At 40.0% G+C, this 23,301-nt stretch overlaps 1 protein-coding gene across 5 annotated transcripts in view; it reads right to left on the bottom strand.

The window, feature by feature from the left end:
* The window catches only part of arhgef10la (Rho guanine nucleotide exchange factor (GEF) 10-like a), a 98,046-nt gene that overhangs the window by 29,957 nt on the left and 44,788 nt on the right, over positions 1–23,301 (bottom strand). For all 5 annotated transcript variants that reach the window (XM_071492992.1, XM_071492993.1, XM_071492994.1 and 2 more), the window contains 2 exons: positions 19,444–19,544; positions 7,951–8,072 (listed from right to left, as the gene is read on the bottom strand). In XM_071492992.1, the coding sequence (XP_071349093.1) occupies positions 7,951–8,072; positions 19,444–19,544 (223 nt within the window). The remainder of the gene's footprint in view (positions 1–7,950; positions 8,073–19,443; positions 19,545–23,301) is intronic.

Raw genomic sequence — 23,301 nt, 5'->3', positions numbered from 1 at the left:
AATAAAGCAGCATTCAGAGTGGTAGTTGTTCATGTCTTGAAAGCAAGTAGCACTAAGACTAATTAGCAGAGCAGAAAATAAGGAGAGAACATATCACTGCAACAGACAGGATTGGTTTGGCACAATAGGAAATCAAAGAGGAGAGGGGGCTTTCTTCCCTTTCCATTTGAATTGATGCACTTTTTGCCTATCGTCCTCTCCACATTGATGTATAATCACAGAGGAAGAATGTGACCGAATTACCACATTTAGCAGATCTGCAGGATTTCCCTTCTGGGTACATAATTTGTTCCTGCATGCTATCTTGACAAGTACAGCTCGAGCAGAAACCCAGGGCCGGAGAGGGGCTGTAGTCTGAGGCATTGCTAGAGTGTCTATGAATCCCTGTAATTAGTATGTTAACTGTCACAGCAACTGATCAGCCCCTTGCAAATGACCTCGCAGTCAAGCGGTGGGTGTGTCCACCCAGTTCATACATATACACAGGCATTGCGTTGCCCTCTGTTGACAGGGAGAGTAATGAAGAGAAAAGGGACTGTGCACTATGGAAGCCAGGCTCCTGTGTACACTGGCTTCACACAGCATGTAACTACTAGCATGTAGATTAGAATAAGAGAACTGAACTTTGACCCAGGAAATCAATCTCTTTCATACAACCTAACCAGCAGTTGCCCCCCCCCCCCCCCCCCCCCCCCCCTTGATCCTGCCATTACAACGCAAAGTAAAATTCTCAGCATTCCTGTTCCAGATGTTCAGTAAATTCATTAAAACCTTAGGTAAACAGGACGTAACGATGATGTGACCATATCAGCATGCTGGTGCTGACACAGCCTCTTGGGTATCTGTATTATTCATTTCATCGCACCTTTATATTCACTTCAAGTAACACACACCAGCAACTTTGCTGCCAAAAACCAGTTTCCTGTCCTGGCCAATAAGAGGCAGGGAGAAAAGGTTGTACTATTGGCAAGCATGGCAACCATTCATAATGTAATTCCTCTATGCTCTCATGTTGTTAGTAACATCATCTACTATCAAAACATTTCTTTCATCAATACACTTGGAGCAATTCCAACTCTGCTTCATTCATTATAAGAATAAAAACCTGAACAAATAAAATCTGTCTAATAAGCTGTGAGCACCTCATATCTTTGTGCACATTTTCTTCACATATATTTCACAAGTGCTTGTGACAATGATGAAAAAAGCACCTCCATAGCCACTGCCTGTCAGTAACTTTGCTCATGTTAGTCAAGATTTACACTACATTACCCACCCACCACACCTAAATCTCTGCCTCTGTGTTTCTTGCATTTTTGTTGGCTGCTGACATAGGACTTAACATTTATTGCTTATGGAGGTTCTGCAACTGGCAGCTGGAAAGTACCTTCTAACCATTACTTAAATTCAATAAACTGTCTGCTGACGCTGCTTAGCCGCGGCAGCATAGAGATCCAGATCTACAAAGAAAAAAACCTGACCTCTGCACGTTCCTGGAACATTAGCCAAGATGTTGGAAACTGTCACGACTTCTTCAGAGTTGTTCTCTGTGAATGCCAAAGTTTGACTTCTGCCCTGACCTCTGAGAGAGGTCCTCTTTGATCCGGAGTGTTAAGCAGTCAGAGCTTGTGCGCTGTCACTGCCCCCTGTATTTGTGACAGTGACAAGTTTGGTGTGTCTGGAGTTGGGTTTTGCTGAGCTGAGCCACGATGGCCAGAAGGGCTGAGCGGTATCAGCTCCAGCGACAGGTCTGCTGTGATCCGGCTTCACACAGAAAAATTAGATTGACACTTCCTGCTGCATTCCCATATTCTGCATGCCAAAAGCTCGCCTTCCCCCTTTGAACTCGGAGGGTGAGCGGCACTGGTCTGTTTTTTGTGGAGAGAACTGTGGTGCATGTTTACAAAGCTTCTAAGAGTTGTTCTAAAATTTACAACTAGAATTGAGGTAAGTTATTTTTCTCTGAGTGCGACTCTCAGTGCATTTCAGCACATACAGTTCATTAGATAAAAATTGATCAGGAGATATGATATGAACAAATTCCATTAGCTTGCAAAAAACCATCAGGCAGTTACAGAACATGGAAATGTGTTGATATCTATGCCATTAATATCACAGACAGCAGCTGTTGATTTTAGTGGTGGCCACATTAGGTTCTGCTTCATGTACTGAAAACATCAGCATGATGCCTGATATTTGTTGAGCATCCATTGCATTAAAATGTGCTCTAAAAATCCTAAAATGCAAACCATGCACTATGCAAAAACTAATGTTGTGTTCATGAGCACACATTACTTTGTGGGTCCAAACTAAAGGGAGGTAGAAAGACATTTTTAACATGTACCCTAAATTAAGAAGCTGACGGGTAGCCACTGATGGCATATTGAAGCATCATTTGTGGAAATGGTAATGAAGCAAACAGCCAAATAGAGCACAGTCGGTATTGTTGGTCATCATCAAGATTCATTTGACCCTGAAAAGCCTGTGTACCATAGATTATCCTAAAACTCTAATTAGCAATCCATTGGCAGAAAGAAAAGTGATCTTTATGAGGATCTGAGAGAGAATGGCGTGCTCTCTCCAAACTGTCTCAAGCACTTGTGCATCCTGCTGTCTGTGTTTTTCTGTTTGCTAGAAGGATAGTACAGCAAGGTTAGAAAGGGAGCTGATACGCCCCGGTGGATGTATGGTGAGAACGAGCTTTTAATCCATGCTGTGGCATCTATTCTGAACGAATCAGAGACGTGGCTGATATCTGCTACTCTGAAAAGTAGCAAACGACCTTCAAGAAAAACAGAGGGAGAGGCATTGCATGAGGTGTCAACTTGATGACTTTACCCTAAAAAAAATTAGAATAAAAAACAGTCTAGAGGGGGGAGAGGAAATAAATCATCAGAAAGGCATTGCATCAGGGAAAGGCCACCTTTTCACATTGTCCTTCTCCTTTTTAATCCATATTTCATAATATAGCATCTCATCTGTGGTGTGCTTCACCCACACGCAGCCTTCACGCTGAACCATTTCCTTCATCTTGGTTTTAAGAGCTTTGAGTCATTATGTTTGTAAATCAGTCATTCACCAGACAATGCTATAAATGCAGCTGTGAACACAGTGTATTTACTGCTGCCAAGGATGCTGCTTGACAAGCTCATGTTATGTACATGCATTCACTTCCATGTGGCTTGCTGAATGCACAGTGCTGTTCTCTTATCAGTCCATCAGCGGGGAAGATGGATGACACAGCACGTAGGAGGACCATGCACAACATGCCCCAGAAGCACCAGCTAGTCCAGTGAACAAGCACAGACACGAATGACCCAGTACAGTGTGCTTTCACTGGGTGACGAAGACAGAAATGACCTAGAACATGTTTAAGGGGTTTCAAGACTGAATTACATGCCAGCGAAAAAGGGAAAAGACACAGAAAGGTAAATAAGTAAATAATAATGGCGATCTCAGTGATCTATGTAAACTAGTGGAGTGTATTAGGGGTGAGACGTGAGCAAGCTTTGCCATTTTCGGAGCTGAGACACAGAAGCTAATCCTCTCAGAGAAAGAGAAGGGAAGCTAACGCCGATGCAGCCCAAACCCTTTTCCAGTTTGTCATCCTACACTTCAAAGCATACATGATGAAATCCCCCAAGGTATTATAAGAGCTCTGGCATAGCAGCCATCCTCAACCCTGTCCTAGCCTAATGCCTCATAAATGGAGTCTGGAAACATGTCCCTTTACTATTTCGAAAGTCTTTGTAGCCTTGGATCTTTAAGAACCTTTTCGAGTTGCAGAGGAAGAGGTGCTCTCCTACTGAAGGAGATATGAGGCGTTTGTGAATCATTATGCAGCCGAGGGATTCCTGTCCCCTCACTGTAAAATACTGCACATACAGTATGCATGTGCACCTCTCTCAGAATGGTTAGATCAGGACAGGAAGTAGGCACTGATCTTCTGCAGAGCTTTGCTGAATGAGCGGTTATATAGAAATACAGTGCACAAGAAAATAAATGTGTCCTAGATAGAGACAGGAACATAATTTAAGCCCTTCAGTTCCCAATGCACTATGTGACGCCACCGGATGCCAGTTGTTATACAGCTTGCTGAGCTGTCAGGTTATTGGGTTTCATAAATGCCTCCGTTATTGGTCTCCAGGCTTCAGGCTAGCATGGCCTGCTGGACAGAACTAAAGAAACAGCTGAAAACACTCTGTAAGGCTCACAATCACACAGGGTGGGTGGAGAGGGGAACAGTGGATGTTGTCTCCAGAACTTAACTACAAACAATCATTACAATCCATGCCAACAAAAGGCCTTTGTTAAAATTTTTAATGCACAAAAGTAAATATTGTTCTTAGATTTAGATTTTACTTTGGGAACAGTCAGTTGACATACAAGATGGAAGGCCCAGCTTTCATAGCTATGATTACTATCCAACTATCATCTCTACTGTCAGTTAATCATCCAGCCAAAATAAAACAAAATCTCAGAAAATAATTGAAAGCAATTATCAAAACCCAACAAGCAACATCTTCAAATTACTTGTTCTGTTCCACAACAACCCAAAACCAAATTAAAATTCTCCCATTTTAAAAAGACTACACAAAGCTAAAATTTGGTAAATCACTTGTACGATTGATCCGTTATGAAAATGGTGGTTGACATATCCACTGTTGTTGGTCTAACTAATAAATCTGCCTAATGTTTCAGCACTGGTTCTTTTTTAGCTACCATCAAACCAGTGCACTGATCGAGGCTACAAATAACAGCAATGTACAAGAGTTCAGTCAAGGCTCAGTCAAATTCTGAGCTGATATTTAATCTGTTTATCTGGGACGAAGGCATCAATCCTGTTAAAAGCAGCATCATGCACTAACATGCTACAGTACTCGTGTAAAAAAAATGGCACTAATTGTTCCATTTAACAGCTGATTCTCTCCTATAGAAATCTGGCTCAGCTGTTAGCCCTTCTGCTATAGCATCACCTATTAATCCCTTAACCCAACCACCTCACACCCTCCCTTTGGGCCAACTGCCAAGCCTGCTCTGTTTCATCTCTGAAAATGGCTGAGAGGGCGGTGAAACGGAGCGTGCACTGACTCTTTAAACAACAATGACCATCAGAATGTGGTTTGTCTATTAACCAAGATAGCTCCTGATTCTGTGTGTGTGTGTGTGTAAGAGAGAGAGAGACGGAGAAAATGAAAGAGATAAATTGAGAGGAGTCCGTCTGCCCCCACTGTTCTCGCTCAGTAGACTTGTGATAAGGTTTATCTCCGGTGCCTAACGAGTTCGCCCAGTAGCCCTGTCCAGCTCCCACTGAGTGGACCACGGCGTAAAGAGCTGCGCACAGCCAGCAGCGGGTTGAGCTCCCTTAGGTGACCCGTGCATGTTGTTCATGCTACGCTGCTTTAGAACTTTATTTTCTGTAGGAAATGACTTCGGCCCCTTCGGCCACATCTCTTTTAATCTGGGATTTCTTTTTTTGCCTCCTTTTCTTCATCCTTTCTACTCACTGTAACTCAGACTGCCAAGAGAAGCTGCAAGAGCTGGAGAAAGAGATGCTGTGGAGCTTTGGCACAGAGAGGTGTGTGTGTCCCAGAGGCAGTGGCTGAGGCAAAGATGGAGACACAGAGAGGGAGAGGGGGGCTGCTGCTGAGTTAAGCCCCTAATCACAGTCTGCTCTGCATGAAGGACTTAAAGTCACTCCATTTAATGCTACCTTCTCTTTAGTCAAAAAAGGGAAAGAAATACTACTGCTTACCTCCTCAGCTTTCTGATACCCAGGCCCCCATTCCTATCACAAAAGCTTTCACGTGATGCACCAGAGTGCACAGCTAAAGTATACAGTCTAACATGCAACTCGAGCACATAGAGAGGCAGAAACATACATGATCATATACTTGCAGGCACAGCAAGTATATGATTACAGCACTTCACAGAAACAACTCATAAAACGTACATGCTCAATTTGATAATTCTCAAAAAAAATAAATAAAGCCATGTGAAACAATTTCATGCTAAACCACATCTATGACTGACACGGCCGCCGTGCCCTTCACCGACATGCTCAGGTGCTTCATTTGTTTGAGAGAAGTGGAGAATATGAGCAAATCCTCTGAGACCGCTGGGTCCCACTGGCTCAAAATATATTAATTGATTTGACTCCACTTCCAGCCAGGTGTAACACACTTTTGCAGAGAACTCTGGAACATCAGCAAGATCTTTGGGGAAATTCCCCCTGCCGTGTCAAAGCTACACTTTCCGCACTTCCAGCTGCTGTCTCGTCCACATGGCTAGCAGACTATGGGGTGGCTTTTTGGTCTTAATCTAATGTTGAAACATTGATTTATGCTTGGGTGTCCCACAGCCATTAAGATAATTGCACGATCACTTTATAACATCCTCCCCCGGTGGCCATGGTAATTTGGCTCCCACCACCACCCACCTTGCTCAGAAAGACCTGTAACCACATTACGGCTATAGAAAATGTGGTTGGAAATATCATCTTTCAGCCCTTGCAAATTGATTTCAAACCATTTCCTCTGACTTCTAAACCCTTTTACTCTATCTCTTACCTGCGCTGACCATTTGATCTATTGGAGGCTTCTAGGTCTTAACAGCCTGTATTGATCGAGATTCTTCAGCCGGCATCTTGAGGGGGTGCTCTCGTGTCACCATGTAATTCCAATAGTCTAAGTATTTTTGAGTGAGATCATCAATGAGACAATGTATTCTCGGCTGTTAGGGCAAGGCGCGTGCACTTTGATTGCACTTAATGGGAAAAACGGCGGTGTCAATTGGCACTATGATCTCTGTCGACAACATCTTTATTAAAAGGAAGATTCTGATATGACCATGAGCTAATAGCCGCCTAAGAGGAGAAGTAAGTATCAGTGAAAGTCTAATTGTTTTCACAGACAGATTTTGAGGGAGGCACTTGGTTTCCTGAGTAAAAACACTGCCAGTTTCAAAACTGACCACACTGCAGAATTAAGTACAAGCGAGCTCAGAAAGTTGCAGTGATTTAAAACTTTAAACTGACGGCAATGGTCACATGATCCATCTGAAAATGTCATCTGTTCTACCGCATCAGTTATTTTTAGCAGGAGTGTTAGTATAATTGTTGTGCATCCAGTTAAATTACACTGGTACAGTAGTATGTTGTGAGTGCTTCACCACTGGGGGGTACACTTTTACATCGTGAGTCAACGTAGTCTTTATTTTTATATTTACATTTTTTATACATTTATTTTAGCTCATTTATTTCATTTGGTTTTGCATTTGCTTCATTAATTAAGAGTTCAACTGTAACGTTTTTATCCAAGCTGAGACCAGATGGGGGTGGGGTTTTATACCAATATGTACCAGGAGAATTTGTCAACTATCGAAGATGTTGCTGTACCGCTCACACTGAGGTAGCAACAGCTTTAAATTCTTACAAATTAATGAGCCTATATTGAATTTACAGGATTTCTGCCTAAGTGTGATGATGCTTTAAATTAACTTAATAGCTCACCGTATTATTAACATTCCTATTTGAATTATATAAGTGGTTTCTCTTCTGAAATTTGAAAAGAAATGACTGTATCACTATATATATTAGTAGTTCAATATAAAATTCCATACACTATTTGAACTGCATATACTAGCAATGATGTACTGATGATCAATGGTGAATGAGTAATCTGAATCCCATGTCTCCCTCCTTCTTTGAGAAGTGTGAAAAGTTGTTACACAGACTCTATGCTTTTTTTTTAAACAATTTGTGCTTTTTAAGTGTTACACAGATTTCATCAAGACACAAATATGGAAAAGGTGAAATTTTTTTTTCCTTTCATAACATGGATACTGTATGAGAGTTAATCTGATTTAGAACCTGTGAAACCTCAGAACGCATGGTAAGCCTGTGCTCTTTCAGAAATGATCTTTATCTTGTAAAGGTGTCGGCGGATTTACCTTTCTCTCTGGTGACTTCATAGCGAAGACAGGCATGTGACAGGAAAGCAGCGGACACCAAAGCGGGGCCATCGTTTTCCCGTTGTCATCTCCAAATAACCAACCTGGTGAATTTTCCTCTCCTGAAGTAGAAGAAAAGAGCTACTTTTTCATTTCTTCTCACAAATGTGGTACTAACTTGATGTGGTTTACCAGCTTGTTTTATTGACACTTATTGGGAGCATGAATCTCAAGCTCACGGCTGAGCCATGCTGTAAACTCTCCTTGAAGATGTCAAAACCATGAAAAATAATCAGAAAGACATTTCTGATACATAATATGAATGGTGTTATTAGCATGTGAATGTTATAATCAGCCAGAGGCCTAGTCCCTGTTGTAGAAGGTGAGGCCAGGTACGGTGATTAAACCTGCACTTAATCAACAGTGAGAGTCAGTCCCTGCAGGAAAAATGCAACTGCTGGATTTGAGTTATAATAATGGATCTGCCTGGTGTTGCACCATTTCAGCGGTCATAGCTCTGAGTCTTACAGCAGGTGCACCCCTGACAAGCCGCCGGGAAAATCTGCCAGAGTATTCCCATTATGTAATTTTGTCATCATCAATTTCAATTTACAGAAACTAAATTGTGCATGAAATTCAACAGCTTGCTAAAATTAGCTTCCTGGTTTGTTTGCATACCTTACTATGGAAAATGATACTCTTTACCTGTAGCATGCTTCTAAGGCACCAAAGAGCCATTAGACCTATTTGCATTAGATTATTGCAGCGTTTGTTTTATAGAAACATTGTTCATTCTTTCTGTGGATTACAGGTCTTGGGTGCACCTATGGGCTTGCACTGACAGACAGCACCAAAGGTTGTAAGACTGCTTTCATTTATTTATTTTGGCCATGCAGATAACAAACTGCAATAATGTTCAGATTGGCATGATCTGCACCTCACCCCTAACAACTGCTACTAAAAGTACTGAATGAACATAAATGCATCATGATTCTGAAAAGCAGTCAGTTTGCAAGCAGGAGCGAAATCCTTATCACATTCAAAGTTTGAATACATCTGAATACAGACAAAACATGTTGATACAGAACGAGAAGCTACAAGAATGATCAAGGACAGGAGTTAAGAGCACTGAATAAGTGTGGTGTTTCTTTTCATACCTTTCAATGAATTTCATCTTGTGTTTGTTTGCTCTTGGTTTTTTTCACATTTCCTTTAATTATTTGAGCACTATACATTAAATTTCACTCACCACTGTATTCTCAAAACATTTGTAAATAAAATCGACATTACCTGAATGGCTACAACACTCTAGGGTTAAGATACATTAAATAAAAAAGCTTAAGTTTACAATATCTGTATATATTGTACATGTATATTGTACAAGATGTTCAGATGTCATGTTACTTTGTCCAGCCTGTGCATTTTGAAAGCTTTGAGAGCAAACTGCATACATCAAATTGTGTTTTCTCATCCATACTAAAAATGTTAGTTCATATTTTCACAGTGCATTGTTAAGGGGTATAATTCATCCAATTAACTACTTCACCTCTTGCACATCATAGTCAATTAAACAGTCCTACTATGAACAAGAATACTGTAAAGAATGGGGTGGATAATCTAAGGTTTTAAATCATGCATTCATTTATATTTACAGTCATCTAGGGTTGTGGAGTGTTCTTTAATAATTAATTTTGGTGGGTGGGTGGGGTTGCCCTGTGGGCTGACTATCCCTTAGCAATCCAGTGCCAGGATACAAGGAGGTGTGAGGTCACTTATTAAAAGACTTTAATTGAGGCCAGATTGCTGCAGGTGGGGCAGGAGGTCCAATATTTTCCTTTACCCCAGAATAATTATCACCTTTCTTCAGTTAACCATTACCTTAGCATAAATAGTGTTTTTCATTTGGGTATACCGACTTCCCTCACTCTAGTAGAAATGAATGTGTTATCAATTTAAAGGAGCGACAGACACAGAGAAAAAGAAAGAAGGAAACAGAAAGAGACTGGGACAAAGACAGAAAGTGGTTATGAGGGGACACAAATTAGCCTCAACCTTCAGTCCTTGCCACGAAGTAATGATGATGAATAACAATGAAAAATGATAAGCACAGGCCTAAATTGAAAACGGCAACATACAGGCACACGAAGGCCACTCACCCCAACACACACTCGCTCTCGTAAACACACACAACTACCAACACAGTTACACTTTTTCATTTATGGTTTTGCTTGCCTCATTTGGACCTCTAAACACAGGAACACATTACATTCAAGATGTGTTACTGCACAGCATTCCTGCTCTATGTCAAAAGATTTACTTTATCCGTGGGTACATCACTTTCAAGTAGTCTGTCAAAATATAAAAAGTATTTTTTAAATTGTTACGACATTCACACATTTGCTGTAAATAACCATAAAGATAACTTGACATTTATTCTGTTTACTTGGGTACACAGGGTCACCTTTTCCTTAAAGTCACAACATGTAAAACACTACCTGAATACATAATTCTTTTATTTTCACAGAGCAGGAAAATGGAGAACTCGCTGACAAAATTGCATTTCATATGTTTTTGTTCCATGTGATTATTCTGTGTTTTCCCTGGTACAGTGCACTGTGAATTGTGATTCATACTGATAATTCACATCATGTTGTATTTACCAGAAATAGGACTTAGAGACTAGGGAAAAAGGAATTCATGTCAGCCTCCTAATGGTAATTACAAGTAGAGGCCAAGTACATGCAACTTACTGTGGCTTCCAATATATTCCAATTAGTGTCATATAGCTGAAGGGTGTTGACACAGGCAGCAAACTGCAGCAAAGCCTCTAATGCCAGCAGTCTGATATAATAAGAATCAAAACAGTTATATTACTACTCATACAATGAACTGGTGATTTTGCATGTGGTTGGTCAATTAGTTAAGCAAAAAGGCTTGGAATTGGGATTCAACAAACAGTGGCAATTTTCTGCCGAGAAGTACATGTGTGATTACAAACTGCGATAACACACACGGATACTTACAACCACACAAAATGTCTACTCCATAAAAAATACTGTGGTATTCATCGTCTGCAGTGTTTATAGTCCAGCTTTCACTGATGAGCACTTAAACTGATAAAAAAAAGAAATAAATGTTTGTAAATCGTTAAAGCTTCATGACAAATAAGAAAGGAAAAAATAAAATCAAAACTCATTCTGGGACATATGAAAATAACTACTGCATAAGTAGCCAACATCAAAGTAAATTTATATTACCTGAAAACCGAACAACAAATCATATACATGAAATATTCTCCATATCCTCATAAAAAATCTTCATAAATTCTAATCCCACTGATTTCAAAAAGCATTTGACAACTATTTATTACCTGGGGCCATTCTTAACACTACTTCACAGAGCTAAAGTCTATGCTAAAGCCAAAACGATTAGTTGATTAATTGATTGGTCAATCGACAGAAAAATAATCAGCAACTATTATGATTAGTTCATCATTTCAGTCATGTCTCGTGCCAAAACAGGGAGGAAATGCCATTCTTTGGTTGGCATTTCTCAAACAAAAAACGTTGCTGCTTTTCTTTGTTTTCTTTCATTGTAAACTTAATATGGGTTTTGAATTTGTGACTGGTCTGATTTGAAAAAACGATGGGACTTCATACAGTACAACAGGAAAACCATGATGGGTATATTTTTGCTATTTTTTGACATTTCACAGACAAATGATAGCTAATCAAAAAACATAAAATCAGCATATTATTAAATAATGAAACTAATCATTAGTTGCAGCCCTTGTCTACAGTATACCATAATCAAAGCAATATATCATAAAAAACTAGAACTATTGCCTCGCGGTTGTATGTCCCCACCACTACTTTCAGATTACATCTCTGTTTATAAAACATGAACCATTTTATGTGAAATTTTGTCATAATTGATGTGTGACGTCTTGAGTAATGGCTTAAAAGTGTTGATCTTTGAACATCAAAATCAATTTGTCCATGAGTCCAAGTGAACGTTTGTATCAAATTTTAATAAGTTTCGTCACAGCATTACGGCAATATTGCATTCACAAGGCCAAAACCACGTTTTGTTTGGTCATCATGACCTTGACCTTTGACCTCTGAGCACCAAAATCTTATAGCTTCATCCTTGAATCCAAGGGAATGTGTGTGCCAAATTTGAAGAAGTTCCATCAAGGCGTAACTAAGACATCATGTCCATGAGAATGTGACAGAGAGATGGCTCTGGCTGTCGCCAGCCTGGAAGCATCATAATCATGTGTTAATATTGACCATAAACAAAATTCTTATGGCAAATCACAGGCTTTAGCCAAAGATGCAGGTGACATTTATACTGATGTATAACAAAAACAGGAGTCATGTACATCACCTGGGCTCACTAAAGACAAGGGTACAACCATATCATACTATTCTCTGCAGCAAAAGAGCTGCATTGCATAGATCTGGAAATATCTATAGGAAAACAGGAAGAAGAGAGTAACTGTGATTCAGAAATGCTGCTGTCATTTCAAGCCAAGCTGTTGGTGTGTATGAAACACTCATACACACCAACAGCTTGGCTTGACAATGAAATCACCTGGGCCAAACACTGTAATAAGACATGCATGCTGAGGCACACATTAAATCAAACTTGGATGTAAATGCTCTGTTAGTATGTGCACAGTTCTCTAAAAACATGCTCAGCCAGCTCTTCTTTCGCAAAGTTCAAAAGATTTTCACAAGTCAGGCATTTGGGCAAAGAGTACACTAATCATCTCAGGATAAACCAATAACAGAGTCAGTTACAGAGCCTTGCTGATACACAGAATTGCAGTGATTTCCACCTCTAACTTCTCCAGCTTTTCCTGTGCCTAATAAAATTGGATCTACTCTAGATCTCCAGGATGCAATGCATGGAAGACTGACAGGAAGATTAGTGCAGTGATTCCAGAGTTCCTCAGGCTGGGAATCACCAGGGGATACTTTTGCAGCTAGAGAAGATTGCTAGTAACCTAGCTTGTTGGAAAAAGAAACTATGATTTAATTAAAAATAAAAGTCCACATATTGTGTACAAGAAGGAAATATAAAGTACCTTTACCAATTGGTGTGAGGTGATATGATCTCTATGATGATATGATCAACCTTTGATAATTAACTGTGTTAAAACATTTTATCTCAAGTCTGCTCAAAAAAACACATTTGTAAAATGAGTGATATCTGTGAAGGGGCTCATCTGAAAGAGCACGTCAGATAAAAAAGGTTGGGATTGTTGAACCAGTACTAATTGAAATTAGGGCTACCAAGTGTAATTCTTAATACAGATAATAACAAAGAGAGCTAAAATGCATTAACAAAAATGCAATAAGAGTCCACAACCATAGTTGTGCAATTTATCTGCATGTACAGTGAGTAAAATTCTCACTGAACAAAGCAAAGACTTGATGAGTTGAGTTATTGTCATTTCCACATCAACGCCCACCACAGATTCATCTCCTGGAGTGACATAAAACTGCTTAATACGTTATTCCAGAAGCAAGGTGTTGTTACAGTCAAAACTGATTGTTTTGGTATCAGTCTTAAATTAGCTCTTTTTTATGTGCTATACTGTCATTTTTAAATGTCAGTTCTTACAAATGTAGTAAAAAAAAATGTTTGCACTTATTTATGTTTTGAAAATTCAATTACAGTTTAATGAGTTCCACTGTGCTGCAGTTTCTTTATCTACAGTGTTCATTAAAGGAAATCTATATGAACGATGAGAATCCACAAGCTAAAGGTTGAGGTCAGTTCTGTATACAGTACTGAGAACTCATACCCAGCTACTGTACAATAACTATATATAACAGCTTCATTTGTGGAGGTGTAGGGTTGGAATACTAAGTAGGGGGGTTTAGTTTCTCAGTTTCCTTATTCCAATCATGTTTTTGTTTCAAGTCTTTTGCTGATGAAGATTAATTTGCAGAGCATGGCGCTCTATCAACCCCAGTGACACAAAGGGCAAAGATATAGACTAATTAAATACACCAGTGCAATTGATATTTCCCATGGATCAATGCGAGTGTGGAATCTGTTAATTAAATCCGTGATAATGTTTACTCATCATAAACATTTCCCATGTTTGAGCAGAGCGAGATAGGGAGATAATCTTCGCTGTCTGACAGATTAATTTAGGGCTAAGGGAAAATAATTCCAGCACATACAGAGTGAACAGCTTTTTGAAGGGGAAAGTTTGCGTTCAATGTTTATATTAAAAGGAAATCTTTCCAGTTCTTTACTGAGCAGACATACTTTAACAGCACAAAACAAAAACGCTAACACTTGAACATAAGGTATAGCTAATGCCATTTGAACAGATGCAAAGAAATCAGTCACTATAGCAACCAAGCTGAATCTGAATCCCTGAGCTAAAGCCCTTGCAGTCTCTGCTCCAGCCCATGCAGCAGGCTGGATTTTGCATTCTCCCCCTTTGCTTGTCTCCTGTGTGGTATACATCGGCATGGCACAGGTTATCACACAGTGGATTAAGAAGGCGTGTCAGAGTGTGTGCCAGAACCTCCAAGCCGCACTCCACTCATCTATTGATCCATGTGCAAGGGAAAAAGCGAGAGACCGGCACACTTAGCAGTGTAACTGCAGGCAACAGCCCCCTGCCTGCCCTCTGTTCCCTGCAGTGGGACTGATTGCTTGTCTCAATCATCCTTTCACCCCCCCAACCCTCCCTTCTTCCCCTCCACACATACACACACATAAACACATACTCCCACACACCCTCTACCTCCCCTCCTCTTTTGCGCTCATTCATTCCTCTGCTTCTGTCTCCAAAGTCTCAGCAGCAATCTCTCATGATTTGACGGCCTCTTGTTCTTCTTGTGAGGGCCATCAAAGTCTGCAGCCTTAACCCTGTCTGAAAGGGCTGGGGCTGCATGGTAGGAAGCAATTAATTCTGCAGCGAGAAAGCCCATTAATTAGAAAATGCTTCTGGCTATTTCACGAAGACCCTTCAGAAACGGTATGGCCACTCAGAGAGACATAAAAGATGCACTAGCACACCAGGTTATTAATGGACCCCAGGGCTCCTGGCGAAGCACCACTGTGGGGTAATTCTTACTATCTCTGTCAAGGCCTCATAACTACCTCATGCACTCACAATGTGACAAATACTATTTACTGTCTTATTGGGCTTAGATATCATATTATATCATGTAAAGCTTGACTACCAGTGCAGCTTCAACATCCTGCTAAAGTACAACGATCTCCATGTAACACTTTTTTGTAAACCTTTGCCAATCACGTCCTGTAAAATTTGATGGAAATTACCAAGGCATTATTAATGGTCAATACAGTGATACGACTTAAATACAATATGCAGGACTGTCACCAAAAGCCACTGATATTCACACATGTGGCCCACAGAAGGCTAGAAAATACAACAGAAAGATGTGGCTGTGCTTCCTCTAAACTGAGGTAACAGGATAAACACTGGTGTGAAGATGAGTCTGGGTAAATGAGTTTTGTGATGTCTAATCACTCACTTAATCATGCATGAGAGCATTAGCTATTTGTGTTGTCCACCATTCAGGGACATTTCAGAGCACGGAACCCATTTGAAACTAAACAAGACCATGGTTCGGTGCGTTTAAAACGCTGACTCAACTGTAGGTCTCCCCTGAGCACAGGGCAGGCCTGCCTCCGCCTGCAATGACGAGGAAGCCTCGGTGACAGTACACCATCCGTGAAATTAAATCAACAACTCCCTTATTGTAATTACATTTGGTTAAATGGGAAGGCAAAGTGTGGGTGTAAAACAATTAACATGTAATTGTCATCCTGACCAGGTTGGAGCTGATCTATTTCCCCAAGGGATTCAATGAAATCCATCACCCCACCCTCATCTCTACCATTTGTTGTTAAATGAATGATTAGAGGAGCCCCGGTGTGTCATAGTGCTGTTGTGCAAAGAATTACACGTGATCTTGGCAATGCAGCAATCAACTACGACTGACTCTGACTTTTTTAAATCACATATTCTGATATGTTAATGTCTGTTTCTTTTTTTATTTTGGGGTAAAACATTTTAAGTATGCATTAATTTATCTAATGTGACTAATTGAAGACTGTAGAAAGCAAAGATCACTGCATTTACTCTTAGTAGAATCTTGCAATCAATTCATTTAAAATTCATTTTAAATATGTTATTTAATATTTGTAGGAAACGTTAACTCTAACCTCAATTAAAGCTGTTTTACAACATAGATACTATATACTGTGTGACTTATACTGTATTACTTGTATGACACAGCACAGACATAAGGCTCTAAGGTAATTCTAAATGCTAATTAAAAACTATGACTAAGACTTCAAGTTTATATTTGAGTCCATAGTGTATCCATATAAATAAAATGAAATATATATTATATTGAATATCGATATTTCAGCATTAGCTATTAAATTTGAATTCAAAGTTTATTTTTCATATTTATATTCACCATTATGACTGTGTATGGGGTTACTCACCCCAATGCATGCAGGGATAACTATCTGTTCCCCTGTGACCCCATAGAAAACATGGGACTATAAAAGCTGAATATGAAGATGAACTTTGTAAAGGCAGGTCATTCACGTTGTGCATGTGGAAAATGAAAACTCAGTCCTCGGAAGAAGCTGCTATTTTTACGTTTAAGCGCTCATCATGATAAACATTCTCCTTAACCTCTGTTTGTGAGGCTACAAACAGAGGTATGGTGTGTGGTTAGTTACACATGCCGAAATCTTAAAACTGCAGTGATATATGTTACATGGGCTTATATCTGCTGCTTCTTGGGAAAAGAGATGTGAGTGTGAAACAACACAACCACCATCTGTCTAACTGTCAAGGAGTGTAAAGTCTTGTGTATATCATAGTGAAAACTGTAATATTGTATTCTGTTCTTTGTATATACTGTACATGAGCTTGCTCTAAGACAAAATCTGGGACTTATGGATGTTTCCACATAATTCAGACGTAAAGGAAACTTATTGAACACATGTTTAAATACATGCTGTCAATCATTTTGACAAGAGATGAGTGAATCAATATCTGAGTTAAACAAGTCTTCTCGTTGAATGATTGAGTTGGTCTCTATTATCTCTGCAGCCCCACTGCCACAATCTGTGTCTTGAGCTTGATATATTGAAATCATCCAGCTGCTTGATCTCTTGACTGCAGTGGAGGTTTCTCTGTAATGTATCCCCTCCCTTTTCTTTGCTCCTCTTGTCCTAAAGCTCCTCTTCTGTATGTCTCTTATTTTTCCTGTCCTGTTATTTTATTGCTTTTCTTTGCGCCTCAAAGTTTGTTCGCCTTACACTTGGCTGCCTATCCTGTTGGTGATGGAGGAATTGCATCTTATTTTACTGTTGTTCTCATGGTAAATTGCCCAGTATAGCAGTGTTGGCTAAAGGCCTAAAACCTTCAAACCTTAGATGAGTCAAATTCCTCTCACCAGTCAATTGATCTCAAACTTTTCTGAATTAAAGAAAGGCAAAGATTTTAAGTTTATCTCAAACCACAGGAGGATAATGTATCTGATAATTGTTTGAGGCTACAAGATAGTAGGATAGCATGACAGAGACAAATTGATGCTAACAGTTGTACCATTATATAGTCACTCAATATCAGAGTGAAGATAATGTGCAATATTTACATGTTGATAGCTTTTTATCCCTTGTCTTCAGGGTGTGTAAAGTTTTTTTCCCAGGTTTAACACCCTAAGAAAGCGAAAAAATTCAATAAACATTTATTTGTTTTACTTGTGACTAAAATAATTTCATTATTTTCAGAAAAAAAGAGAGCTTTAAGGCCAAGCCCTCAGTCCTCCTCTGTTCTTTCTATCCTCCTCACAGAGATATTGATGGTCTCTATAAACATTGTTGCAGCATGGGGCTTCTCCTAGCATGCAGCTATGGATAACTTGCATGATTTAGCTTTGAATATCACCGATGTCCACAAACCAGCCACAGGGGAGGAGAGTAGCATGCTCTAACTACTCCTCTGTCCCCATCAGTACGCCTGCTGTGTTGCTGATAAAGGTGTGAGCAACAAGGAAAGGCTGGGGATGCTTCACTGCAGCCACTGCATCCTCTGCTCTCAGCCTGTTTTTGATGCCGCTCTGACACAAACCACATACAGTAAGCTCTACTGGAGAGTCTACAGACGCACTGTATGCTTCATGTACCCATACTGTGAAGGTAGGCCAGCAGTGCGGGGGAAGAATCTTTTTTTTTTTTTTTTTTGGTATTGTAATGTGCCAGGATGGAGGATCTCAAGGTACAGGGAAGCAAAGTCTAAAGAAAAGTTCACTAAAGCACAAAAAGCTTTGTTGAAGCTCTCAGGGATGTGCGTGGGTATTGAAAATTTAGGCAGTGGGATCCAAAAGCCTGAGACCACTCTTCCCCAAGTAGGAACCCCCTGTACATCTCTGGCCATTCATCTGGGCAAAACATTAAATTTGGTGTTCTTTAATCTACTTCCAATAACCTCCTCTGAAACCATGAATGTTTCTGTGCTGATGCCCTCAGCAATGGCCTCAGGAATATAATAAACCACAACGATACAACCAGAGCTACACACAAACACTGTGTTGCGAGACATACTGCATGCACAACAAACCCAGAATAAAGTGTGTGTGACAAGGAAGAGCGCTCTAGGCGATGTTGGGAGTAGGAAAGGATAAGGAAAGGGGACCGTGGCGGTGAGTGGGTTGAATATGCGTGCTATCATGGCCAAATAAGCAGATTAATCCCCTCAGTAGTCCCGTCTCTGTTTTTACCCCTTGATGACTGCACGCATTGATGAACCCCAGAGAGGAAGCCCTCCTGTACTACAGTGTGGTCAGACTGTACAGTGGGCTTGGGCCTGTGCAGAACAAGCAGGGGCTGGAGGAAAGAGGTTAGGAAGATTAAAAAAATAGAACTGTGCTGCTCCCTGCTGGGCAGGGTTTGGCCATTTTTTTTCATTCATGAATGTTGACCACTGCTGAGTCTCCAGGATCAATGAGCTATCCAGAATGTTGCCTCACAAATAACTGGTAGCACAGAGCTGAAAGTAAACATGACCTTCAAGACCTAGTAGACAGTTTGTAACTAGTATGTAACTTAAGGCAACACGATCTCTCCTGAATGATTAGTACTGTTTATTTTTACAACAGGTACATGGTTGTTCATTTGACATAGTTTAAACAGTTTGCCTCTTTCCTCAGCACATAAACTTCAGATGACCCAGTTGAAAGTCTCAGTTTTTCTGTGATTATATAAGTTGTAACACCAGTTGTGCACTTAGCCAATACAGAGTGAAGTGAGGCAAACACTGATGATGTGTTTGAGTCTCTGACTTAAAACATTGTTATTGCATTTCTTTGCATTACATCATCCTGTTTAAACAGAAAAGCCATCGTAATCCTCTCTGTGTTTGTATGCCTGTGTCTGTGTGTTTGTGTGTGAGTGTGTGTGTGTGCTTACGTAGTGCAATCTTGGCCAAGTGCAGACGGTTGACCCAGGAGATCTTACTAAGGGGGTTGGGAGTGTTGAAGACCACCATGAAACTGACAGGACGCCCGGACCTGGAGGAAATACACACACACACACACACAAACACAAATGCACAGGCTCAGGCTCAGATGCGCGCACACAGCAGATGTACTCACATTCAATTTTGAACATGTTTGTCACAAAGTCTTCATTGAATTTCATCACTTCATCAGGTCGGACAGTCTATGTTGCTGTAGCCCAGGAAGTGAGATCCTGGTGTTTGTTTGGGCTTCAACTGCATTCACTGTGAATACTGTATTGTGTAATGACTGAATAGCTCATCCTTTTGTAGCTCCAGAGTCAACAGCGCAAAGTCAGATAAAGTTCCTCCAGTGATGTCACTTGAGTCAGCATCAGTCGGAGCTGAAAACTACAATGCTGAATATGTAAAAAAAAAAGTCATCAGATATGAAGTTACAAGGAAGACATTACCAGACCTAGTTCACGGTTACATCAGCTGCTACTAGCATAATACACTAAATCTCTGACTGAACTGGCAGCCATCCTGCTGCATTCTGGGTTATGAGGGTACCAAGTTTTGACAAGGAAGAAGAATGTGTGGAATAAAAAAAATATCTGTTGGGTTCTGTTGCATCAATATTGATATTTTATTTATAACTGTCCATCATGAGTGCACAATGTATAGTGCAAACTCAAACTGAAGACGACAGCCCTAACCCTGCCTGCTACATGTAATTTTCTTTTCGCTCCATGCCCCCATGAGCAGTTCTGACTTCAGCTGAGCACTTAAAACCCATGGCCAGTATTACCATAAAACTGATAACTAGTGTAAGGATAGACCAGAAGAGAAAAGACGAAACTATTTGATGTTTAAAAAACAAAAACATTTGCATATCTCTGATTCTGCACTTTAAAACTTTAAAACTGAAAATGTCAAGGACTCTGAGGCGTGCAGGGAAGATTGTAGCTGACTCCTCCCACCCTGGACACAAACTCTTTGAGACACTCCCCTCTGGCAGGAGGCTGCGGTCCTTCAGGACCAAAACCTCTCGCCACAAAAATAGCTTCTTCCCATCTGCTATTAGCCTCATCAACAAGGCTAGAGAGCCCCACTGTTGCTGATCAATTGCACCAATCACCAGAAAAAATTCCTTGTATGTGAAAGCATACTTGGCAATAAAACTGATTCTGATTCTGATTCTGATTCTGATTCTGATGTCCAGTGTACTCAGAGACATAGTGACACATTCCAATGCCACTTAATTACAAAATTTTACCCTGCAGCTGATAAACTCTCACTGAAATAATGGGCTCACAATCTTCAAATGTATGCTTATTAAATTCAAATAAACAGGCAGTAGCCAAGGTTCACATGCTTTTTCCATAACCTCTTACTTTATCCTGAACATCAGGTTGAATTTACTTGGTGGGTTGGCATCGCAGCAGAATTTTTTTTTTTTTTTTTAATGGGCAAAAGTTCATCTCTGACATCTACTCTAGATGTGCTATATAGAAACAAAACAATACAACACAGTCAGAGAAACAAGGGAGCAACAAGGGAAAGATTTTTTTTCATTTCATGGTACCTTAAGTTTAATACAGCAGGATTTTTTTCTGTCAGAACACCTGCTTGGCTGCTTGTAGTTTCGCAGCGGTTCAGTCCAGTAAGCTGAGGCTTTATGATCTCAGCCTGCACGTCAACATTCAGGGCAGATTGTGATGATCAAACAGCACGGTCACAGTAAATCACTTCTAGATGGGCTCCAATGCTCAAAATGCCACTCATGTGTCATGACGTCTGTCTCAGCCCGGTTTATTGGCCTCCTGTCATACTCCACCCGCCCACCAGATGTCTCCGGACTTTCTTCCTTTTTCCAGATCCACCTGCTCACCTGTTTTCCATTTCAAATCGCTGGGACTACCATGCCCACCTACACACCTGCTCCTCATTCCCCTCATCTGCTCCCTGGTAATGTCTCTTAGTGCTGCTCATGCTGTGGACCCCCACAACCCCCTCACCCCAGCTTAATGTTACAGAATAATTTTCATGCTTATCACAGTGTTTCCCATGCATTTATTTGTTGTGGCCCTCCACAATTTTAACACTGACTGACTGACTGACTTTTTTTTTTTTAATTTCAGATGGTTAAAATCTTATTTCACTGTAGAGCCAGGTGTAGCGCATTGATTCACTCAGCTCCTCCTTGCCGCCCCCACACACCCCTCTCTCTCTCTCTCTCTCTCTCTCAAAAACACACATTGCCAACGGACCAGTCTATAATAGTCGGACTCACCTTCAGAGTACTCAGAGTTGGGTGTTGTGCTGTAATAAGCACCCCTGTCATGAAAAGCACCCTGTTAAGGTTAGGTTTAGGCATGTAGACTGATGATTGGTTAGGGTTAGGCTTATGGTTACGGACACCAATAGGGGGGTGCTTTTCACAGCAGGGGTGTTTATCACAGCACAATACCAGTGGACTGCCAAAAAATCCATAAAGTTTTGACTCTAGCTGTCTGTCCCTTTACCAGCTCTCTCTGTGCGCCTGTCATTCAGGGTGCACAGAGCGAAACACTGTTATCAGCTAACTTCAAACAGGTTTTTTGCATGTAAAAACACCCCCATTAGGCCCCCGTTGGACCTATTGCTTGCAACGATGCTTGATTATGTGAAAAGCTGGCTGTGCTTCTGACAATTTGAAGCTGTTTATTACATAAACCATTCTTTTGCAGATTTGGGGGAAAATATGTGTTCTTGAAACTTGAAACTTGAATTAATGCATACAATCAGAAACTCTTTCTTTATGCTCTATAACAGTCTTGGCCTTTCATGAAAAGGAGATTTCAATCTCAGTTAGTCTTTTACCTGATGAACCAAAGAAGAAAATGGCACAAATACCAACCAGACAAATGGACAGAGAAGTGTAATATAATGCAGCAGAGGTATGAAAAGTTTCTATGAACCTTTTTCACCTAGAAACTGGGTTGTTGTTGTTGGAATCGACTGTAAAAGCTGTGAATTCAAACTGACTACACCTGCAATCCTCTGCAAAGGCACAAGCTTTTCAGAGGCCTTTCAAGCGTGCAGAGTGTTTGACATTGAAAACATAGATTTTTTTCGGCAGAGACAGATATTGTGTCTCATACACTACACTAAATAACCTATGCATATATTTCCCATAATTTAGTGTTTAACAGGGTTGAAAAATGTAATTTCTCTTCAATGTGAATAATGAATAGTATAAATGGTGAATATAGTTGGCTTACGGCTTTATTACCTGCTAGATCACAAATCTTTATGATGGAATTTGCATTTTGCCTCTGTTCCTATATGGTAATTTTGGTGATTTTGAAAGGTGCTAAATATGTTGTCAATGTCTGCATTTATGCATAGTTCTTTGTTGTTCCTGTGTTGAGAAGGTACACATAAAACAAAATACCAACTTTTCTGTTTCACTAACATTTGTGACAAAAAAACAAAAACAACTACCAATTGAAACAAGATAGCAGATGGTAATGCAAAAATAAATAAATAAATAAAACTAAAAACAATCCTTATACCTTGGTTATTGCACGAATTACTAAAAGAAATTGGTGCTGGTAAAGACTGTATTTAAGTGTGTAAAATAACATTTCTTTTAATCTATTTCTGTTGAACTGCTGAATCACAAAAATGGATGTTAAGTGCCCTAACTTTTTCATAATTAATTATTTCAAATGTAATTATGTTTCTTCTGTTTGATTTGATGTGTTTTATACTGATTATTACTCAGATATAATTTCAAATTTGTCTTGTCTCTCTGTTTTTAAGAAGAGGGACTTCAGTGTCAC

This window comes from Trachinotus anak, unplaced genomic scaffold (genome assembly GCF_046630095.1).
Source record: "Trachinotus anak isolate AG129_WGS33_773 ecotype Australia unplaced genomic scaffold, CSIRO_AGI_Tana_v1 ptg000013l, whole genome shotgun sequence".
Lineage (NCBI taxonomy): Eukaryota > Metazoa > Chordata > Actinopteri > Carangiformes > Carangidae > Trachinotus > Trachinotus anak.
Note: the sequence above shows the minus strand (reverse complement) of the source record. Positions and strands in the feature narration are given on the sequence as shown.